The sequence below is a fragment of the Cervus elaphus genome, chromosome 18 (assembly GCF_910594005.1).
Source record: "Cervus elaphus chromosome 18, mCerEla1.1, whole genome shotgun sequence".
Lineage (NCBI taxonomy): Eukaryota > Metazoa > Chordata > Mammalia > Artiodactyla > Cervidae > Cervus > Cervus elaphus.
Window position 1 is genome coordinate 15,508,182 of NC_057832.1, and position 18,377 is coordinate 15,526,558.

General features: G+C 48.3%; 1 protein-coding gene across 4 annotated transcripts in view; it reads left to right on the top strand.

The window, feature by feature from the left end:
* Positions 1-18,377, top strand: part of COBL (cordon-bleu WH2 repeat protein) — a 304,756-nt gene that overhangs the window by 272,768 nt on the left and 13,611 nt on the right. For all 4 annotated transcript variants that reach the window (XM_043872647.1, XM_043872649.1, XM_043872648.1 and 1 more), the window contains 4 exons: positions 234-543; positions 13,971-14,068; positions 15,300-17,131; positions 18,124-18,243. In XM_043872647.1, the coding sequence (XP_043728582.1) occupies positions 234-543; positions 13,971-14,068; positions 15,300-17,131; positions 18,124-18,243 (2,360 nt within the window). The remainder of the gene's footprint in view (positions 1-233; positions 544-13,970; positions 14,069-15,299; positions 17,132-18,123; positions 18,244-18,377) is intronic.

Consider the following 18,377-nt stretch of genomic DNA (forward strand, 5'->3'; position numbering starts at 1 on the left):
AGAGGAGCCTGGAGGGCTACAGTCCATGAGGTCACACAGAGTCAGACACGACTGAGTGACTAACACACACACTTACCTATAGTCATGTACAGGATGAAAATCTCCAAGCTTAGTTAAAAATATGCCGATTTTTGAGGGAAAGCGTTGCTCCCATCACAGACAGTTTCAGGTGAGTCAGGCCGGGGGGAGCTCGCTGGCGTGGTGGCTGACCTCCCCTTGTGTGTCTCGTCCAGTGAGCCTGTCCACGGGGCCCGGCGATCCCTGCAGCATGGACGGCGCCCCCCCAGTGCCCCCGGAGGCCGAGGAGACCGTGTCTGTCGGCAGCTGCTTCGCCTCGGAGGACACCACAGAGGACTCAGGGGTGATGAGCTCCCCGTCCGACATCGTGTCCCTGGATTCCCAGCACGACAGCACGAAATCCAAGGACAAGTGGGGCACAGACCAGGAGGACTGCAGTGACCAGGAGCTGGCCGGGACTCCAGAGCCAGGCCCCCCGAAGAGCCCCGTGTGGGGCAGGAGCAGCTCCGAGAAGCGGCGTCTGAGGTGAGGCGCGGGCCGCTGGGGAGGGTCCATTCCAGGCTCAAAGGACGGAGGCCTCAGTCCCGCTGAGCCAGCCAGTGCTCGGTAGGGATCCACTGCGCCAGGCGCCCTCTCAGAGGTCACCACACCCTGACTGGGGACGTGTTGCACATGGTTCTGTCTTCATGCTATTTCTAGCTATTCAGGTATTTATAAATAATACATAGTATTAGCCTGTTCACTTTTACCTTTCATAAAAATGGTACCACAATCTGTTTCCACTCAACATCATGTGTTTAAGATTTATCCCTGATGATGTGTGTGTCATTAGTTCACTCACTTATCCATTTCTTTATGAATGGACACTTGAGTTGTTCTGGTTTTTCACCCCTGGAATCAATGAGCAAGTTATACATATGTCTCCATTTATGCATAGAGCTTTTTAGAAGAGGAATGATTAGACCTTCAGAGAAAATTCAGCTTTTTGGAATATTGGCAAATTGCTCTCCGAAATGATGACCTGGTGACCAAGCCCTCCAGCCATCTGTAGAGCCCGCCTGTCAACAGTCACACCAGTCTGTGGGTGAGTGGGTGTCTGGAGCGCGGCACTCCTATCGGCCCCAAGTTGCAACTCATGTGGCTTTAAGATACACAACTCTGGTTAGTAAGGATGAGCATCTTGTCATATGTGTGTTAGAAATTCAGTTTCCTCTTCTATGGATTATCTTTTCACAGCCTTTTTTTCACAAAATTTGGGGATGTTACTTTTTTCTTAATCATTAATGTCTCCTTAGTTATATATACACAAAGAGTCTCTAATACTGTGGCTTGAATTTAGCTTTGCTTTATTTAATTGTATAAAAATGCTCTTTGAAGAATGTGTCCTCCTTCTCTGGAATGTATGTGATGTTTGAGTATTGAGAGATCCTTCTCATACTGCAGAGGACTAAACATCATCAGAATGTCTTGTGAAAGCTTCAGTGTTGCTTTTTGACCATCAGGCTTCTTGTTCACCTGGAGTTTATTTTCAGGTGTGACTTGGAGAAGGAAGCTGTTTCCCACTGATTCCTAGTTCCATGTCAGTCTCCATCAAGTCTCCACACACACGTCAGTCTGATCCTTGTACCCTTTCCGTAGACTGGTTAATATGTCTCTGCATCGGCACCCTGTTACAACTCCTTTCTTCATTCTGAATTAGAAAGGCAGGTTAATCCTCAGCATCTCATCCTTCTTTTTTGTTATTGAAGTATGCCATGTTAGCTTAGGTGTACAGTGATTCACTTATGTATATACACACATATGTTTGTATATATGCATATACATGCATATAATATATATGCATGTGAAAGTGAAAGTGTTAGTCCCTTAATAGTGTCTGACTCTTTGTGACCCCGTGGACTGTAGCCCACCAGGCTCCTCTGTCCATGGGATTCTCTACGCAAGAATACTGGAGTGGGTTGCCAGTTCCTTTTCCAGGGGATCTTCCCAAGCCAGGGATTGAACCCAGGTCTCCTGCATTCCAGGCAGATTCTTTACTGTCTGAGCCACCACAGAAGCCCATATATACATACACACACATATTGTTTTTCAGATTCTTTTCCCTTATAGGTTATTACAAAATATTGAGTAGAATTCACTATACTAAACAGTAAGTCCTTGTTGTTTATCTATTTTATACATTGTAGTGTGTATATGTTAATCCCAACATCCTATTTATCCCCCCACCCCCTTTCCCCTTTTATAATCATAAATTTGTTTTCTATGTCTGTAAGTCTCTTGCTGTTTTGGAAACAAGTTCATTTGTATCTTTTTCCTTCTTTTAGATTCCCCATATAAGGGATAGCATATGATACCTGTCTTTCTCTATCTGGCTTACTTCACTTAATATGATAACCTCTTTTTTAACCTTTTAGATAATTTTAAGAACCAATCACACAAGGTTTTAGAAACATTAATAGAAGTAAAATGGGATTTTTTTTAAAGTTTAAGTTGATAACCAAAATGAGTGAGTGCCCTTATATTTTTCATGTTTTGTTTCAGCTTTGTCCAACACTCAAGTCTCTGTGTGGTTAATATAATTGTAGTGTCAATACTCTTTTATTTTAGTTTATTTTTAGTATCAGTTTATCACAAGCATTTCCCTAGGCGGTTGTATACACACTCTAGTAGTAAAGCTCTCTAATCTTAAGGACAATTCCAAGACCATATTTTATTAGACAGGAAATGAAAAGGTGGCAATTGGTCCCTTTTGCCTCTGGCCCATATTGGATACCTTGAGCTGAGATTGGCCTGTTTGCAGAGGGAAATTATTTCATTTCCTTCATCATCCGCTTAAATATAAAGGAGAATAGCTTTCTAGTAATCTTCAGAAATGTCTGGTTGTTTTGCATGGGGCTTGTACACCTTCAGCTCTATATCTGACACTAATCAGATATGTTACTTCGATACCCCAGTGATGTTCGTGCAAGAGTCCTGGTGGACTTCCTGGCATTAACTCAGAGGTAAAATCTTGCTGACTTCCCTTCAAATATGTTCATGTTGTCTGTTGCCACAGCCAGAAAAATCACAGGGTCTTTGGAACCTGATGTCTTATTCCAACAGGGAGCCGGTCATGTTTATCCGTCCTCTTCTCTGGGGTGCCGCTGAATTTGAGAGTAATGTGGAGGGAAAGGAGGGGGTTCTGGACCCTCACATACCCACATGGAATCCCACCACCACTGACTAGTTGCCTGGCCTTTGTGGGTCCACTTAACTTTGCTGAGCTTTGAATTTTGCTTATACCTGTGAGATAACACCTTCTACCTGTCACAGGTGTGGCAGCTGCTGGGCGCCTGTGTGTATGCTCAGTGCCTGTTGGATAACCACTGAGGGAGACCCATTGACTAAATCATCACTGTTAATTTAGGAACTGGAGCACCATGAGTTTTTCATGGCACACCAACTTGCCGATTTTAGGCTTCAGAGTCAAATGAAGATGAAAACGATCTCTGAGGCCCGCTGCCCTGTCTGTGCTGTTCTTCGTTTGCTCAGAGTTGGGATCAACTCTCTGCCCATTATTTTTCATAGAATGCCTGTGTTTTTTCTTTTTAAAAACAAGAGTTATCGCCATTGACACATTAGATGTACTCAGAGACTTCAGCAGGGTGTATCACATTTTTCTGTCCAAATGCATAACTTTATTTACTGATGTCAAGATTACTTAAAATCTGTGGCCACCATGTTAAGCAGGAGTTACAGACTCAGAGGTCACAGGTTGCAGGGAAAAGCACAAGTTTTCTCTAAAGAGTCAAGTCCATGGCTTCCTTCCAATTGTTACCTTGAGAGATTGTAGAGCCACTGTGGCTGGCTTTTGAAGAGAAGCCAGAAATCTAGATTTTTTCTGTGAGGTCTCCCAAATTTTAAATCTTGGCAACCAGTTCAAAGATTCAGGGCCACGCGCACACACACACACATCTGTGTGCTGGGCGGGCAGGTCCCAGATGTGGGCTTCACTGAGTGCTCGACACCTCAGCATGTTCGGCTATGCTCACTCATCTACCACCTGCAGAGTCACTGTGACGATCTGGATATCTCCTGGGATCTACCTCTTGAAAAATAATTCTTCAGAACAAATTTTAGAACTTCTATATTCTCCTCTTGGAAGACAAGAGTATAAAGTCTTTCACAGATTCTGCAGCAAAGCAGCCTATCTGAATTCTACCTCTGCTCAGCCTCTGATGTCTTATAGAATGAGTTCCGCTGAGCACCATTTGGGAGATGCTGCCCATGTCATCCTTTACACTGTCGTGCGGCATTTATACATATGCACCCCAGGTGGAGAGGATGGAGAAGGGACACACTGCTCCTGATAAACGGTGCCTCCAGGCATGTGCTGTTTGGTCCTGTCCACAGAACAGGGCGTTGAGAGCCTGGCCAGCAAAAAGGCACTGCAAGCTGATGATGGAGGGTTGGCCTGACTGCAGGGGCTTGACCGGTCCTGGGCCAGAGAGCATGTCAGGAGCGTGTGTGTGATTCACAATGGAGCAGATGATTTCAGGTGTCCAGACTAGCCAGGGGTCAAGTTCAATAAGAGAACCTATGCTCGGGGGTTGACAGCCCAGAATCAAGGTGAAATAGTCTGAGGGCAGAGCCCACTGCTGTTCACAGAGGTGTGGTCTTGACCTTGCCCACCTAGAAAGGGCCCTGTGTTGGAGCTCTGCCCAGGAGCACACATGTTCAAGGATTGAGAGATGCAGTAATAACAAAGAACATGATTTCTGACACTTGTGCTCCCAGGAGAAGATGGACAGGGCGACAGGACAGACGTGTATTTGCTCAACCTGCCAGCTCCTCCCTTCCCGAACTGGATGCCCCTGGACCACCTTGAGAAAGGGCGGCCACTTGAAGGGGACGGTACTCTGATCTCAGTGCCTGCTGCCGCTCCCTGAAGCCACCTCCTGGCTCTACCCTGCATGATTCTAGCACCTGGTTACTACAAGCTCATCCTAAGGCGGCATTTGTGTTTCTGGGGACATGTTCTTCCTGCGATGATCTAGAGCCTGGCTGTGATAGTGAGGCCTCTCGATCCTTGGAGCGCCAGACCTCAGGGGCTCAGGAAACAGAAGTTGCCCTTTGCTGTGACAGCCACAGCTGGGTCTCTCCAGGTGGGGTGTGGGTTCTGATGGGTGATGAAGCCATCCCCACCAGACTGAAGCACCCGGCTTATAGAATCTCTGGTGTGGGACCTGTCCCCAAGGGGAAATAAGGAGTGTTTGTGGTTTTCAACTTTGCCAGGGTGCCCTTCAATACTGCCACCCCTCTGATACACAGCAATGCATTGAGTATTGGAAGGAACAGGGGAATGTCCTTTGTGACCTGCAAAGACCCCAGTTTGTAAGGTCTATAAGGTTCTAGTTTGCTGGGCTGTTTCTCCTCTCTCTGCTGTGACTTAGCAGACAGCCAAGTCACCCAGACTTTTTTGGCTAGGGGTCGAACTTTGACAAATTGGAGACAGACTATTTGCTCCAGAGCTGCTGCTGCCTGTCCAAGGAGAGCCTGTGGTCTTGGCCTCAACTGAAAGCATTTTTCTTAAGCTATTCAGTCCAGTGACAAAGTGCCGGGCTCCTGCTCATGCACCTGAATTTGATGTCTCTGCTCATTGCAGTCATGGCTACCCCTTCCTCAAGGGTAGCATTGGCTGACCTCCAATTAATGCCGTGGCAGTGAAGATTTTGAATTGGAAAGTCTTAAAAATAAATACCAGTCTTCTAAATAGAGCAAACATGAAGGCTTGGGAATGACTGGAGTACGCTTTGTGTGCTGTGATCTGAAAATGATATGTTTTGCATCAAGTCCAATTATAATTTGCATTGCAAAATAAATCTATGCTCTCAGTTCAAATTTGACTCAGCAAGTGGGACATCAAATTCCCAGAGTCTCCCTCTAAATGTATAACAGACAGTAAATAACGTCCTTCAGGAAGAATTCAGGCCACATGGGGATGGCTCATCATCCTGAGGGCACCTAGGTGTGACCTCTGCACAGTCCTGCCCTTAATAGCAGGCGTGATGCCCACAGAAGCTCTCCTTCCCGATGCATCTTTCCTTCATGTATGATGCAGGCCAACTCTCCTCATACTTACAGAGAAACTCAACATGAAGACTAGAAAGTCCATGGTCACACTACCTGGCATCATATCTGCTCACTGCTGGTGGTGGTGCCCTGAGTCAGTGACTTGATCTCTCACTTCTTAGAAGAATAGCCATGACAAACCTAGACAGTGTATTAAAAAGCAGAGACATCACTTTGCCAACAAAGGTCTGTCTAATCAAAGCTATGGTTTTTCCAGTAGTTATGTATGGATGTGAGAGTTGGACCATAAAGAAGGCTGAGTGCCAAAGAACTGATGCTTTTGAACTGTGGTGTTGGAGAAGACTCTTGAGAGTCCCTTGGACTGCAAGGAGATCCAACCAGTCCATCCTAAAGGAGATCAGTCCTGGGTGTTCACTGGAAGGACTGATGCTGAAGCTGAAACTCCAATACTTTGGCCACCTCATGAGAAGAGTTGACTCATTGGAAAAGACCCTGATGCTGGGAAAGATTGAAGGTGGGAGGAGAAGGGGACGACAGAGGATGAGATGGTTGGATGGCATCACTGACTCAATGGAAATGAGTTTGAGCAAACTCAAGGAGATGGTGAAAGACAGGAAAGCCTGGTGTACTGCAGTTTATGGGGTTGCAAAGAGTTGGATGTGACTCAGCGACTGAACAACATAGCTGATTTACCATGTTGTGTTTGTTTCAGGTTACAGCAGAGTGATTCAGCTATACATTTATATCTGTTCTTTTTCATATCCTTTCCCCTTATTTTTTCCATATTTTTCCCTCATAGGTTATTACAAAACATTAAGTGTAGTTCCCTGTGCTATGAAGTAGGTCCTTGCTGGTTGTCTATTTTATATACAGTGGTGTGTCTATGTTAATCCCAAGCTCCTAATTTATCCCTCCTCCTCTTCCCCCCTTGGTACCTACATGTTTGTTTTCTGTGTCTGTGGGTCTTTTTCTGTTTTGTATATGAGTTCACTTATATCACCTTTTTCTTTTTAGATTCCACACACAAGTGATATCATGTGATATTTACCTTTGTCTGGTTTATGTCACTTAATATGATAATCTCTAGGCCCATCCATGTTGCTGCAAAAGGCATTATTTCATTCTTTCTTAGGTGTCTATATATATACGCACACACACACACACCCCCCAGATCTTCATTATCCATTCCTCTGTTGATGGACATCTAGGTTGCTTCCATATTCTGGCTATTGTAAATAGTGCTGCAATGAACACTGGCGTACATGTGTCTTCTTGAATTATGATTTTCTCTGGGTATATGCCCAGAAGTGGGATTACTGGGTCGTATATTAACTCTGTTTTTCTATTGTAAAGAACCTACGTGTTGTTCTCCGTAGTGACTGCAACCAATTTGCATCCCCACCAACAGTGTAGGAGGTTTCCCTTTTCTCCACATCCTCTCCAGCATTTATTGTTTGTAGACTTTTTAATGATGGCCTTTCTGGCTGGTGTGAGGTGATACCTGGTTGTAGTTTGGGGACCTGACCTCTCACTTCAGTTTTCTTGTCAGTACAGTGGAGATCTGCAGTACCACCCCTAGAATGGTGCCTGACATATTGCTAGCCTTCAGAAATTGATGGCTGGTTTTATCATTATTATCATTGATGTTTTTTATTGAAAACTGCCTAAGGAAGGATAGAAACTTGATTTGTTGAAGAATCCTTAGAACTGTGTTTACCTCTAACCATCTGCCTGAGTTAACTATTTATAACATCTTTGTTTGAAAAGAAACCATGCACACACATGCGTGCATACATTTGTGTGTAAATAGATGGGGAGATGGAGAAGGCAATGGCAACCTGCTCCAGTATTCTTGCCTGCAGAATCCCATGGACAGAGGAGCCTGGTGGGCTACAGTCTATGGGGGTCACAAAGTATCAGACACGACTGAGCGACTAAACAACAAGATGTTGAGAGAGACAGAGGGCTATTGCCTCCTACCTACTTACAGGGATTCTAGTGGAACTAGCATTATTTCTAAACTCTCATATCCTAAAGGCAGTCTTGCTGGAATCAGGCAGTTCATCTCTCGGTGTAGCAATACTGTGAAACTCTCACTCCTGGGGTCTGTTTTGGGAACATTAGTTCCACAGGAATGAGAGTGGTTGGGTAAGTGGGTGTCAGGCTCTATTTTTCAACAGTTCAGTTCAGTTCAGTTCAGTTGCTCAGTCGTGTCCAACTCTTTGCGACCCCATGAATCACAGCACGCCAGGCCTCCCTGTCCATCACCAACTCCCGGAGTTTACCCAAACTCATGTCCATCAAGTCGGTGATGCCATCCAGCCATCTCATCCCCTGTCATCCCCTTCTCCTCCTGCCCCCAATCCCTCCCACCATCCAGGGTCTTTTCCAACAAGTCAACTCTTTGCATGAGGTGGCCAAAGTATTGGAGTTTCAGCTTCAGCATCAGTCCTTCCAATGAACACCCAGGACTGATCTCCTTTATGATGGACTGGTTGGATCTCCTTGCAGTCCAAGGGACTCTCAGGAGTCTTATACAACACCACAGTTCAAAAGCATCAATTCTTTGGTGCTCAGCTGTGAGAGTTTCTTCACAGTCCAACTCTCACATCCATACATGACCACTGGAAAAACCATACTTAGAAGCATTTAATACCTTTCAGAATGCTAAAACTTTGTAACTATACTAACAAAGGAACATTTAAAAACATTTAAGATGGGGGGAGGGAAGGGACTATGCTGTGGGTATAGTGGCTACCAGCCAACTTGGGCTACTGAGCCTGCTGGGTGGTTAGCCCAAGCTGTGATGTGCTGTAAGTGTGAAATATGCACCAAGCATAAGAAGAAGTGAACTTTTTATGTCATTTACACATGACAATGATGATAATAATTTGAGTTAAATGTTGGATTAAAGTATACTAATTAAAAAAATAATGTTAAAGTATTTAATGAAAAGTAATCTTGCTTATTATTTTTCACCTTTTTAATGTGATTACAAGAAGATTTCAAACTACACATGTAGCTCATATTACGTTTCTCCTGGACACCATTGTTCTAGAACTCTGAAGCTTTGTAAATAGAAGGCCACTTGTAAATGGAATGCAGAAGTTAAGCATATATGACTGTCATTAACTGTATGTTTTCCCAGGCTTCTTGCCTTTAGTTTATCAAGTGATTGTTTTGAATTCCCATGGGTTGTTTTGGTTGTCATCAGCAATTGAATTGCTAGCTGAAAAGGACATCTTTTTCCTCTCAGACTTTTTTTTTCTGTGACTGGATAAATTATTTAAAGAAACTTTCCTAGCCACATCAAACAGAAAAATGATTTAATGTGCTGGAGTGGGGCAAGGTCTGCCCACACTCCTTTTCCTTTCTAATGTAAAAAGGAAAAGAGTGAAAAGGCCCCTGTTTGCCTGGGTACTGATTTCACGTGTGCTGTTAGCTGTCCTGTGGGAGCGGGTGCCGAGCCCATCGCTGCCCCCAGCCCCACGCCATCCACGTCCTGGGCGTGCTTCCGCCGGAAGCTGGCAGTGCCGTCCTTCGCCCTCTGGTTCGGCCGCGGCGGCCTGTCCAGGGCGATGCTCTCTGTGGAGTCAGCTCCCGTGGAGGACAGGCTGCTGGTGACGTTTATTCTGCACGTGCAGCTGGGATCAGAAGGTCTGCACTGCTTGTTTGCCCTCACTTTCTTGGTCTCAAGCCAAAACAAACTGTCAGTAAGAAACTGACATTAGAAACCGGGGTGTGTGCTGGGCATGAGGAATGACGCCCGGGAGAAAAACACCTGTGCAGTTGACTTTCAGCTAAAAGGAGGCAGTGGTGTTTCTGGCCAACTGTGCCTCTCTGGGACACATCCTAGGGCTCTCCTGCTAAGCCCGCAGAATCTGCCCTCCAGCCAGGGACCCGGTGCATCTAGCTTGTTGTTATAGGAAGAGAGGAAGAGTTATAATCAATTAGTAGAAGTGGGTGGGGTGGGGGAGGAAAGAAAAGCACATTCTGCTAAACGTCTCCTCCCTGAAACTGTATGTTTGAAAGCAAAATAGATACATCACCACTGGTATCTTTGGGCCAGATAATCTGTTCATGCAGAAGCCCAGAATCCGGAGAGCGGTGGCCCCCCTCTGCCTTGTATCGGGAGCGGCAGCAGCTGCAGAAGTGAAGTGGTCACAGGCCTCGCCTTGCCCCACCCCAGGGCTGCTTGGCAGCCTTGGGAGAAGCACCAGTCGAGGACCTGGTTCCCTCCCTCCAGAGCACCCCCAAGGCCAGTGGCTTCTGTCGGTGCCAACTCTCTCCTCCTGGACAAGTGATGCCCCAGGGAATCAGGTCCACACTAGGGTGTCAGGAGCCAGGGTGGGCCAGAGGTGGATGGGGGTGTCAGCAGAGTGTGGGGTTGACCATCTGGGGAAGACCTCTGATTGTACAAGAGGCAGATAGAAGAAAGGGATGGGCAAGACCGCTGAGCCAAGTGGAGGGCAGAGGAATGGATGGAGGGACCCCAGACTTCACAAGAGCGCCTGGATGGGAGGTGAGATGGCAGGCAGAGAGCAGATCTGAAGTTCTGAGCCTGGGGCTTGGCCACTGATGGTTAAATGGGGCGGCTCAGGCCAGCGTCTGGGTGGGAGGAGCGTGGTGAAGGGCTGGCTCAGGCCCTGCTGTAATGCCTCCTTTAGGATTTATGGCTGCCGCACAGTGGTTTAGGATCATCACTGGGATCATCACTATCATCTCAATAGCAAAATAAAATTATAAACACAACATACTATGTGTATCGGGCATGGCATTCAGTTCCATTCAGTCACTCAGTCATGTCCGACTCTTTGCGACCCCATGAGCCGCATGGTATAACAAACATGTAAACTGCTTTCCATAAAATAATTAGTGCTCGTTAGCGGGCTTCCCAGGGGGCTCAGTGTTAAGAACCCACCTGCCAGTGCAGGAGCCGCAGGAGACCCTGGTTCGATCCCTGGGTCGGGAAGATCCACTGGAGGAGGGCATGGCAACCCACTCCAGTATTCTTGCCTGGAGAATCCCATGGACAGAGGAGCCTGGCAGGCTACAGCCCATGGGGTTACAAAGAGTCAGACATGAAGAGGACCAAAGAATCATTTTAAATGTTGTCTGTTTGAAAAAAATCACCTCATCACTCAAGCTGCCTTGTACCAAAATGAGCATACTTCAAAGGAGAAAAGATAAAATATTTGCCGTAATCCATCCATTTCAACAAATCACACTGGCTCATAGTGGTGTCTAGATTTCTGTGTCACCCTTGTCCTCAGACACAGATTCCTTTTAGATCATCATGGCCCTCCTAGATGGAGCTCTGTGTCTTAGTTTCTTCACACAACATGCGGCTTCATCTGTGACCTGTGTCTCCACCCCCACATCATAATCACATCTCGATGTAGTAGTGGAGGGAACTCCTCACTGCCGGAAGCTGGAGATGTCTCCTCATGAATATGATGAACATGGTGGTTCATATTTTCCTTCCACAGGATTATTAAGGCAAATTATCAAAAGAGAGGCTAATGAACCAAAGTTCCTACAAAGTCAAAGCTATGTTTTTGCATCTTGATGTACCTGTTTGCATTGCTTTCCAGTTTAAACCAGGAGCAACAAGTGTAAGAGTCTCAGATTCCTTGCATTTTCATCAGTTCAAGATGATTTTCATTCTCTAGTTTACCTTTAATAAAGTAATATCATCAGTGGAACTTTTCTCTTAAATTATTTTTTAATTCATTTTCTAAGAGTACATTATTTTATTTTTATTGAAATATAGCTGATTTTGTTTAGTCACTAAGTCTTGTCTGACTCTTTGTGACCCCATGGACTGCAGCACGCCAGGCTTCCCTGTCCTTCACTATCTCCTGGAGTTTGCTCAGACGCATGTCCGTTGAGTCGGAGATTCTATCCAACCATCTCATCCTCTGTCACCCCCTTCTCCTCCTGCTCTCAATCTTTCCCTGCATCAGGGTCTTTTCCAATGAGTTGGCTCTTTATCAAGTGGCAAAAGTATTGGAGCTTCAGCTTCAGTTTCAGCACCAGCCCTTCCAGTGACTATCCAGGGGTGATTTCCTTTAGGATTGACTGGTTTGATCTCCATCATGATGTATTAGATGCAGATGTACAGTTAAGTAAATATACATATATATATTTACTTATATATGTATAATATGCATATGAATGTATACATGTATAGAACTTAAACTTAGTCACTCAGTCATGTCTGATCTTTGCAACCCCATGGACTGTAGCCTGCCAGGCTCTTCTGTCCATGGGATTCTCCAGGCAAGAATACTGCAGTGAGTTGCCATTCCCTTCTCCAAAGGATCTTCTTGACCCAGGGATTGAACAATTGAACTTGGGTCTCTCGCATTATGGGCAGATTCTTTACCGTCTGAACCACCAGGAAAGCCCTCATACGTACATATACATTCTTTTTCAGATTCTTTTCCCTTATAGGTTATTATAAAATATTGAGTGTAATTCCATGTGCTATAGTTTTTAATTCTTATTAATATCATTCTATTCCCATAGAACAATGTGATTTTGCATACTTTGAAGGGAAGGCAAATACTTTGAAGGAAAAGTATAGATATAGTTTTGTCTGGCTAGGCTTTAAGCATTCTAAACTAGGAGCCAACCTTTGAAAAACACTGTTTTCCATTTCAAATACTACTTTAGAGAGCCCTTACCACTTTTTTCTGCCATATACTTGATTGAATATATAAATTAAATTTGTCTAAACCATCAAATTCTGTGGAAGAGAAAGAGACAAGTTTAGTAAATGCATCCAATTAAGTCTTATGGCAAAAGCAACAGGAAAGGCAAGTCTTGTGCATCTGTGGTCGTTGTTAATTGGTCCACAGCCGCACACATCTCGGCCAGCAGTCTTTGTCTGCCGTGTCAGAGGACATTAGCTGAGTTGGATCTGGAAGCCCACTTCCTGGCTCCCAAAGAGACACAGTCACCAAGTAAGAAAGACTCATTTACCAGAACACAAACTCTGCTATGTAAGTGAGGATGGTACAAAGCATATTTCATGCATCATTATCTCGGCCTGATTAGTAACAATGGAAACTGGTCCTTGATTCTAACGATCAGCGGGAAAGACCTTCCGCTTTTGCAGAAGAGGGACAATCACCCTGTACGTGTCTCTGTTCTTGGCACCACGAGACAAAAGAGACCAGAGCCTCTGCAAGGGCTGCTCTCAAATTGCTTTGGCAGCTGTTGTCTCATAAATGCTACTGTCCAGGGCTGAAGAGAAGGAAAGCCCAGCTTTCCTCAGCAGATAGGGACATCTCCCTGGACACCCGGGTGGCAGGGCCATGAGGCACTTGTGGACACAGACGTGGCAGCTCTCCCAGGCTCAGGAGCCCCTGTGAGCAGGGGCAGTTGCACTCTTAGCTGCTTAGCACATGGCCACTTCTCTGGGAAGCAGCGATCATGACCTTGCCTGCCTTCTTACTGCTTGTGAGGCTTCCCATGGGATGATCTGGGCAGAAGAACCCACGTGGGAAGGCTCACGGGCTGCAGGGGGTCTTCCCTGCCCACCCTCCCCGATCCGGTCACTGCCGTGTGGGCGTGGGGAGGGGGCACGGCCGGAGGGGCAGTCACCACTGTCGCTGCTGACCTGAAGTTCACCGTTGGAGTGGTCGTCGCTGTGCACCACACACACACACATATGCATACACACAGCATATACACACCACACACAGACAGACACACACCCCATCTGTGTCTCAGGCGTTCCAAGGACAGCAGTGCCTATGGAATGGCCTGACTTTGACTATAAATTGTACCTGCCTCAGATATTTCCAGAAAAGAGTCAGTTACATAGATAATGAGCTAAATGAATGCTCCCTTTTCCTCTTGGTTTTCCCTAGAAACGGAAAAGCTGCTCCAGCCTCACATGGGGATGAGGAAATATTCATGACTGGACAGTTCCAGAAAACCCTTGCAGAGCTGGACGAAGACCTGGAAGGTAAGCACCGCCCCTCCTGCCTGGAAATCTCCGCCGGAGCCAGGCACCCTGAGGGCGTCAGGGCTGCCGACGGCACCACGGGTAACCACGTGGGGAAGATGTGTGCAGAGGAGACATGCTGCGAGAGAGGAAGGCCTGGGCTGGGGGCCAAGCACGCAGGGACCTCAGCTCCCAGAGGGGCCGTGCACCTGGGCGGCAGAACAGTGCCGAGGAGATGTCCCAGCAGGCGCATATGGCCTGCTCTGCATAATACTGACTCTGCACATCAAAAGTCTGCACACAGGAACCAAAAAAGAAGGTCTCAGCCCTCAGATGAATTAGGGAAACACTGGGTGCCACTCTGGCAAACAGGCCTCTGTATTAACCTCCCACCCCATGACCTGCTAACACGTGGTCTGACTTTCAAAGAGGAGCACGGCGCACAGCATCTCACCAGGGACCCCTGTTCCCGGGGGCGTCCCAGGGACTGCACTTCTGTGCATGTATCAGACAGAATAGTGCAAGGCCTGAGCAGGTACAAACCAGCTCAGTGAACAACCAGAAATCTTTCAAACAAAGGCACACAGACTAGAACGTAGATGTAGGCCTTGCCTGACAACCGAATAAAACAAGAAGGAGGCAGATTTCAGAGCTGACCCAGCCTTTTGTCTGACTCACTTGTCCATTTTCTGTCCTCAGATGGGGTTCTGTTCTCAGTTCTGTCCTCAGATGGGGTTGACAGAGCTAAGAAACCTTTATCAACCTTGGCCTGTCCCTCAGACCCTGCCTGCAGGCCCGCTGTGTCCTTTAGGGCTAATTCATGGGGGCTCAAGGCATTGTCACCTGCCTCTTGGGAAGCAGAACAAGAGCACCTTGAGCCATAGATTCTGTGGTGCTCCTTGTGAACCAAATCAAGAGGAAAGTAAAAATCCCAATCCACCTTCCCACCCTGCTCTGAGGTGGTGTTACTGAGGGCTCGGACTTCAGCATCAATTTGTAAGTAAAGACGCCGGCAAAATGTGGTACCGCAGGGCCTGCCCTCAAGGCATCATGAATCTGCAGACAGGTCCTTGACTGGGTCCTGTGCGCTGAGACTGGCTCTGGGCATGTGTAGACGACACCCAAATGACACTAAATAACTTTCACCCAAGGACCCTCGGAGATGAAAATCAGGGTGGGATTTCACTGGTTAAGGGGCATCAGAACCATCCAAGTGGGCTCTGCCTGTGACCTGAGTTGTGCTTCTTTGCAGAAATGGAAGAAAGCTACGAAGCTGACACAAGCTCGCTCAGCAACTCTGTACACGGCATGTCCACCCCCCATGGTGACTCTGAGGCAATCCCGGTGACGTTCATAGGGGAAGTTCTCGATGACCCCGTGGACTCAGGCATGTTTTCCAATAGAAACAACAATGCTGGCTCCTTCGACTTGGGGAGCACGGCCGACAGTAAGGCTCAGCCACCACCCTGCCAGGCCGAGTGCCCCCAGCAGCACAGGCAGAGGTGGGCAGCAGGGCCCAGCTCACCACCTCCTTCCCAGGAGCCTGAGAGAGAAGGCTCAGCCTTGACCAACACCTGGAAGGAGGTGGATCCCAGTAAGATGGAGCCCAAGGCGAGTTCTGCTTCAGCGCTTCACACTCACCACTTGAATGGGAAGGAGGAAGGCAGGGCGCCTGGCCCTGCTCACAGCGGGAGGACCCCAGCCCCCGGGAGGGTGATCCCGCAGCTGGGGAAGGAAAAGGCAAGTGATGGTAAAAGTAATATCTCAACACTACCGCCATGGCATCAACGAGGCCAACTCCCAGCGGGGAGTTATGGCCTTAGATATGGACTCACAACTTATAAAATTGTCCCTCCAAAGTCAGAGATGAAATGCTACGACCGGGGGGCATCCCTCTCCATGGGTGCCATTAAGATTGATGAACTGGGGAACCTGGTGAGCCCCCACGCGCATGCCGGCAGGACTGTAGTTCCCTCATCACCCACTCTGGAGGCAGAAACCCCACCCATTGGAAAAGTCAAAGAATTCTGGAGATCCAATTCTATAGAGAAGCACTCTGGCCGGCCCACGGAGGGGCCCAGGAGGACCCCCACCCCCACCACCCCCACGAATCCGCAACCTCAGGAAAGCAGACTGAGAGGCGAGCCCACCTCCCCAGACCCCCAGGTAACATTGCCCGGGCCCCAGTCCCCCCACTCAGAAGACGGGAGAGCTCTGGGGGAGGGGAGAAGCCGGCCACCCCCGGCAGCCGCTCGTCCCCTCCAAGTGCCAGCAGCTAGCACCGCGGAAGTCCCGTTTCTCAAACCTCAGAGGAGAACGTCCAGTCAGTACATGGCCTCTGCTATTGCCAAGCGGATAGGGGCCCCGAAAGCCCACAGTGACATGGGGAGGGGACAGAATAACCCCCAGAGGACATGTGAAGGCGCAGCACCAGAGCCGGCTGTAGCGCCTCCTGTGGTGAAGGATGGTACCACCCCCGGCCCAAACCCAGGCACGGGTGTTCGCGGTGAGGGGCAGGAATCTACCGCAGGACCCCCTCCTGGATGGCAGGTCAGCAGCCCTTACGGGAAGCTGTCTGCTCAAGACTACCCTCCTGGCATCCACGGAAATCCCCGGGGGTCACTAGTCAGAGCTGCCCAAAGGGACCAGGCTGCTGTGGGGCAGAGCTGTGGTCTCAGTGGGGAGCGGAGCACAAGGACCCACAGGACCGACTCCACATCCGACCCCCAGGGCAAGTCTGACGGCTTGAGCCCCTCACAGCCTCGCTCAGGAGGTGATCAGACTTCCGGCAGTACCCTGGTGAACGGCTCCCGGTGGGCCCCCACCCACAGCGAGCCTCCTTGCTCTCCAAGAGTGTCAGATACAAACGGCCGGGCTGGACAGGAGCCCCCACCACGGGAGGAAAAGCCCAGTTTGTTAAGCACAGGTGTACTTGAAGCTGATGGTACTCTGCCAGCCAGCATCTTCGGGCCAAAGAAGAAATTCAGGCCTGTGGTCCAGAGGCCAGCTCCGAAAGACACATCCCTGCACAGCGCCTTGATGGAGGCCATCCACTCGGCGGGAGGCAAGGACAGGCTCCGCAAGGTGAAGTTATTGGTGGGCTTCTGCCTCAGAGACGCCTCTCCCCCACACCCACCCAGACACAGACCTTAGGTGACATCAGAGGAGGAGGACCAGGCTAGGGATGCGGGTGACTGCATGGGCTTAATTTTACCTGGATTGCTGTCTCCCTGCCTGTGGAGTTGTTTGAATAGAACCACTAAGGAGACAAAACTGATGACTTTGGTTTGCCCACACTGCCTTTAAGGCTCTTGACTGCCCTGGGGAGAGGTGCCAGCAATCCATAGTTCTTGTGTGGGCATGGGGGAGTGGAGGGAGGGGGAGGAATCATCCATAACTGGTCTTTGAGCCTGGAGGGGGAGATGGAGAGTCAGGCTGAGGCCCTGCCCCCCATCACCCTGCATTTTCAGCAGTGGTGGGCTGAAGCCTTGAGGAAATTTTTATGACACCTGCCCTCCATGTAGGAATTTATCACCTTGCAAATGTTATTTAACAGCTACCCTGACACTGAGGATTAGAAACTGTTTCCTTCACTTTGCCACTGAGGAAAGAGGGAGATGACATTTGGGGAGGGTGATCACCCCGTGCCTCCCCAAATACATAGCTTTTGATTTCTGTATTTTGTTGCTGTTGTTTAGTCACTCAATCATGTCTGACTGTGAGCCCATGGACTGTAGTCCACCAGGCTCCTCTGTCCATGGGATTTCCCAGGCAAGAGTACTGGAGTGGGTATTCCCTTCTCCAGGGGATCTTCCCCACCCAGGGATCAAACCTGCATCTCCTGCATTGCCAGGCAGGTTCTAGCTGAGCCACCAGGGAAGCCCCTTAATTTTTGTATAGTGTAAGGTCAATCCAGACCTGCACCTTGATAATTCTACCTTCTAACAGACAGGGATGATAAAACTGACCCTGTAGGCCTGACCTGGTAACTATGGGCTTTCTTGTGTACTGCCTTGTAGTCATCATTTCCCCATCACCTAAGTGACAGGAGTTGACGTCATTAATAAATGTTCTAGACTCCAGAACCCAGCTCAAAGGGAGGGCCAAAGAAACCGTCCTACACGGAGGCAGACTGTGAGCGTTCAGCCCTCCTGGCGGCCATACGCGGCCACAGCGGGACCTGCAGCCTGAGGAAGGTGAGAGGGGGCCCCCCACACCCACCCGCAGTGACCCCCAGAGAACTGCAAAAGCCAGGGCGACCCTCCGATTCCCTAAGCAATGCTAAGTCATCACTGGAGTTGCCAGCCCGGCCGCGGGAGAGGCCCTGAGG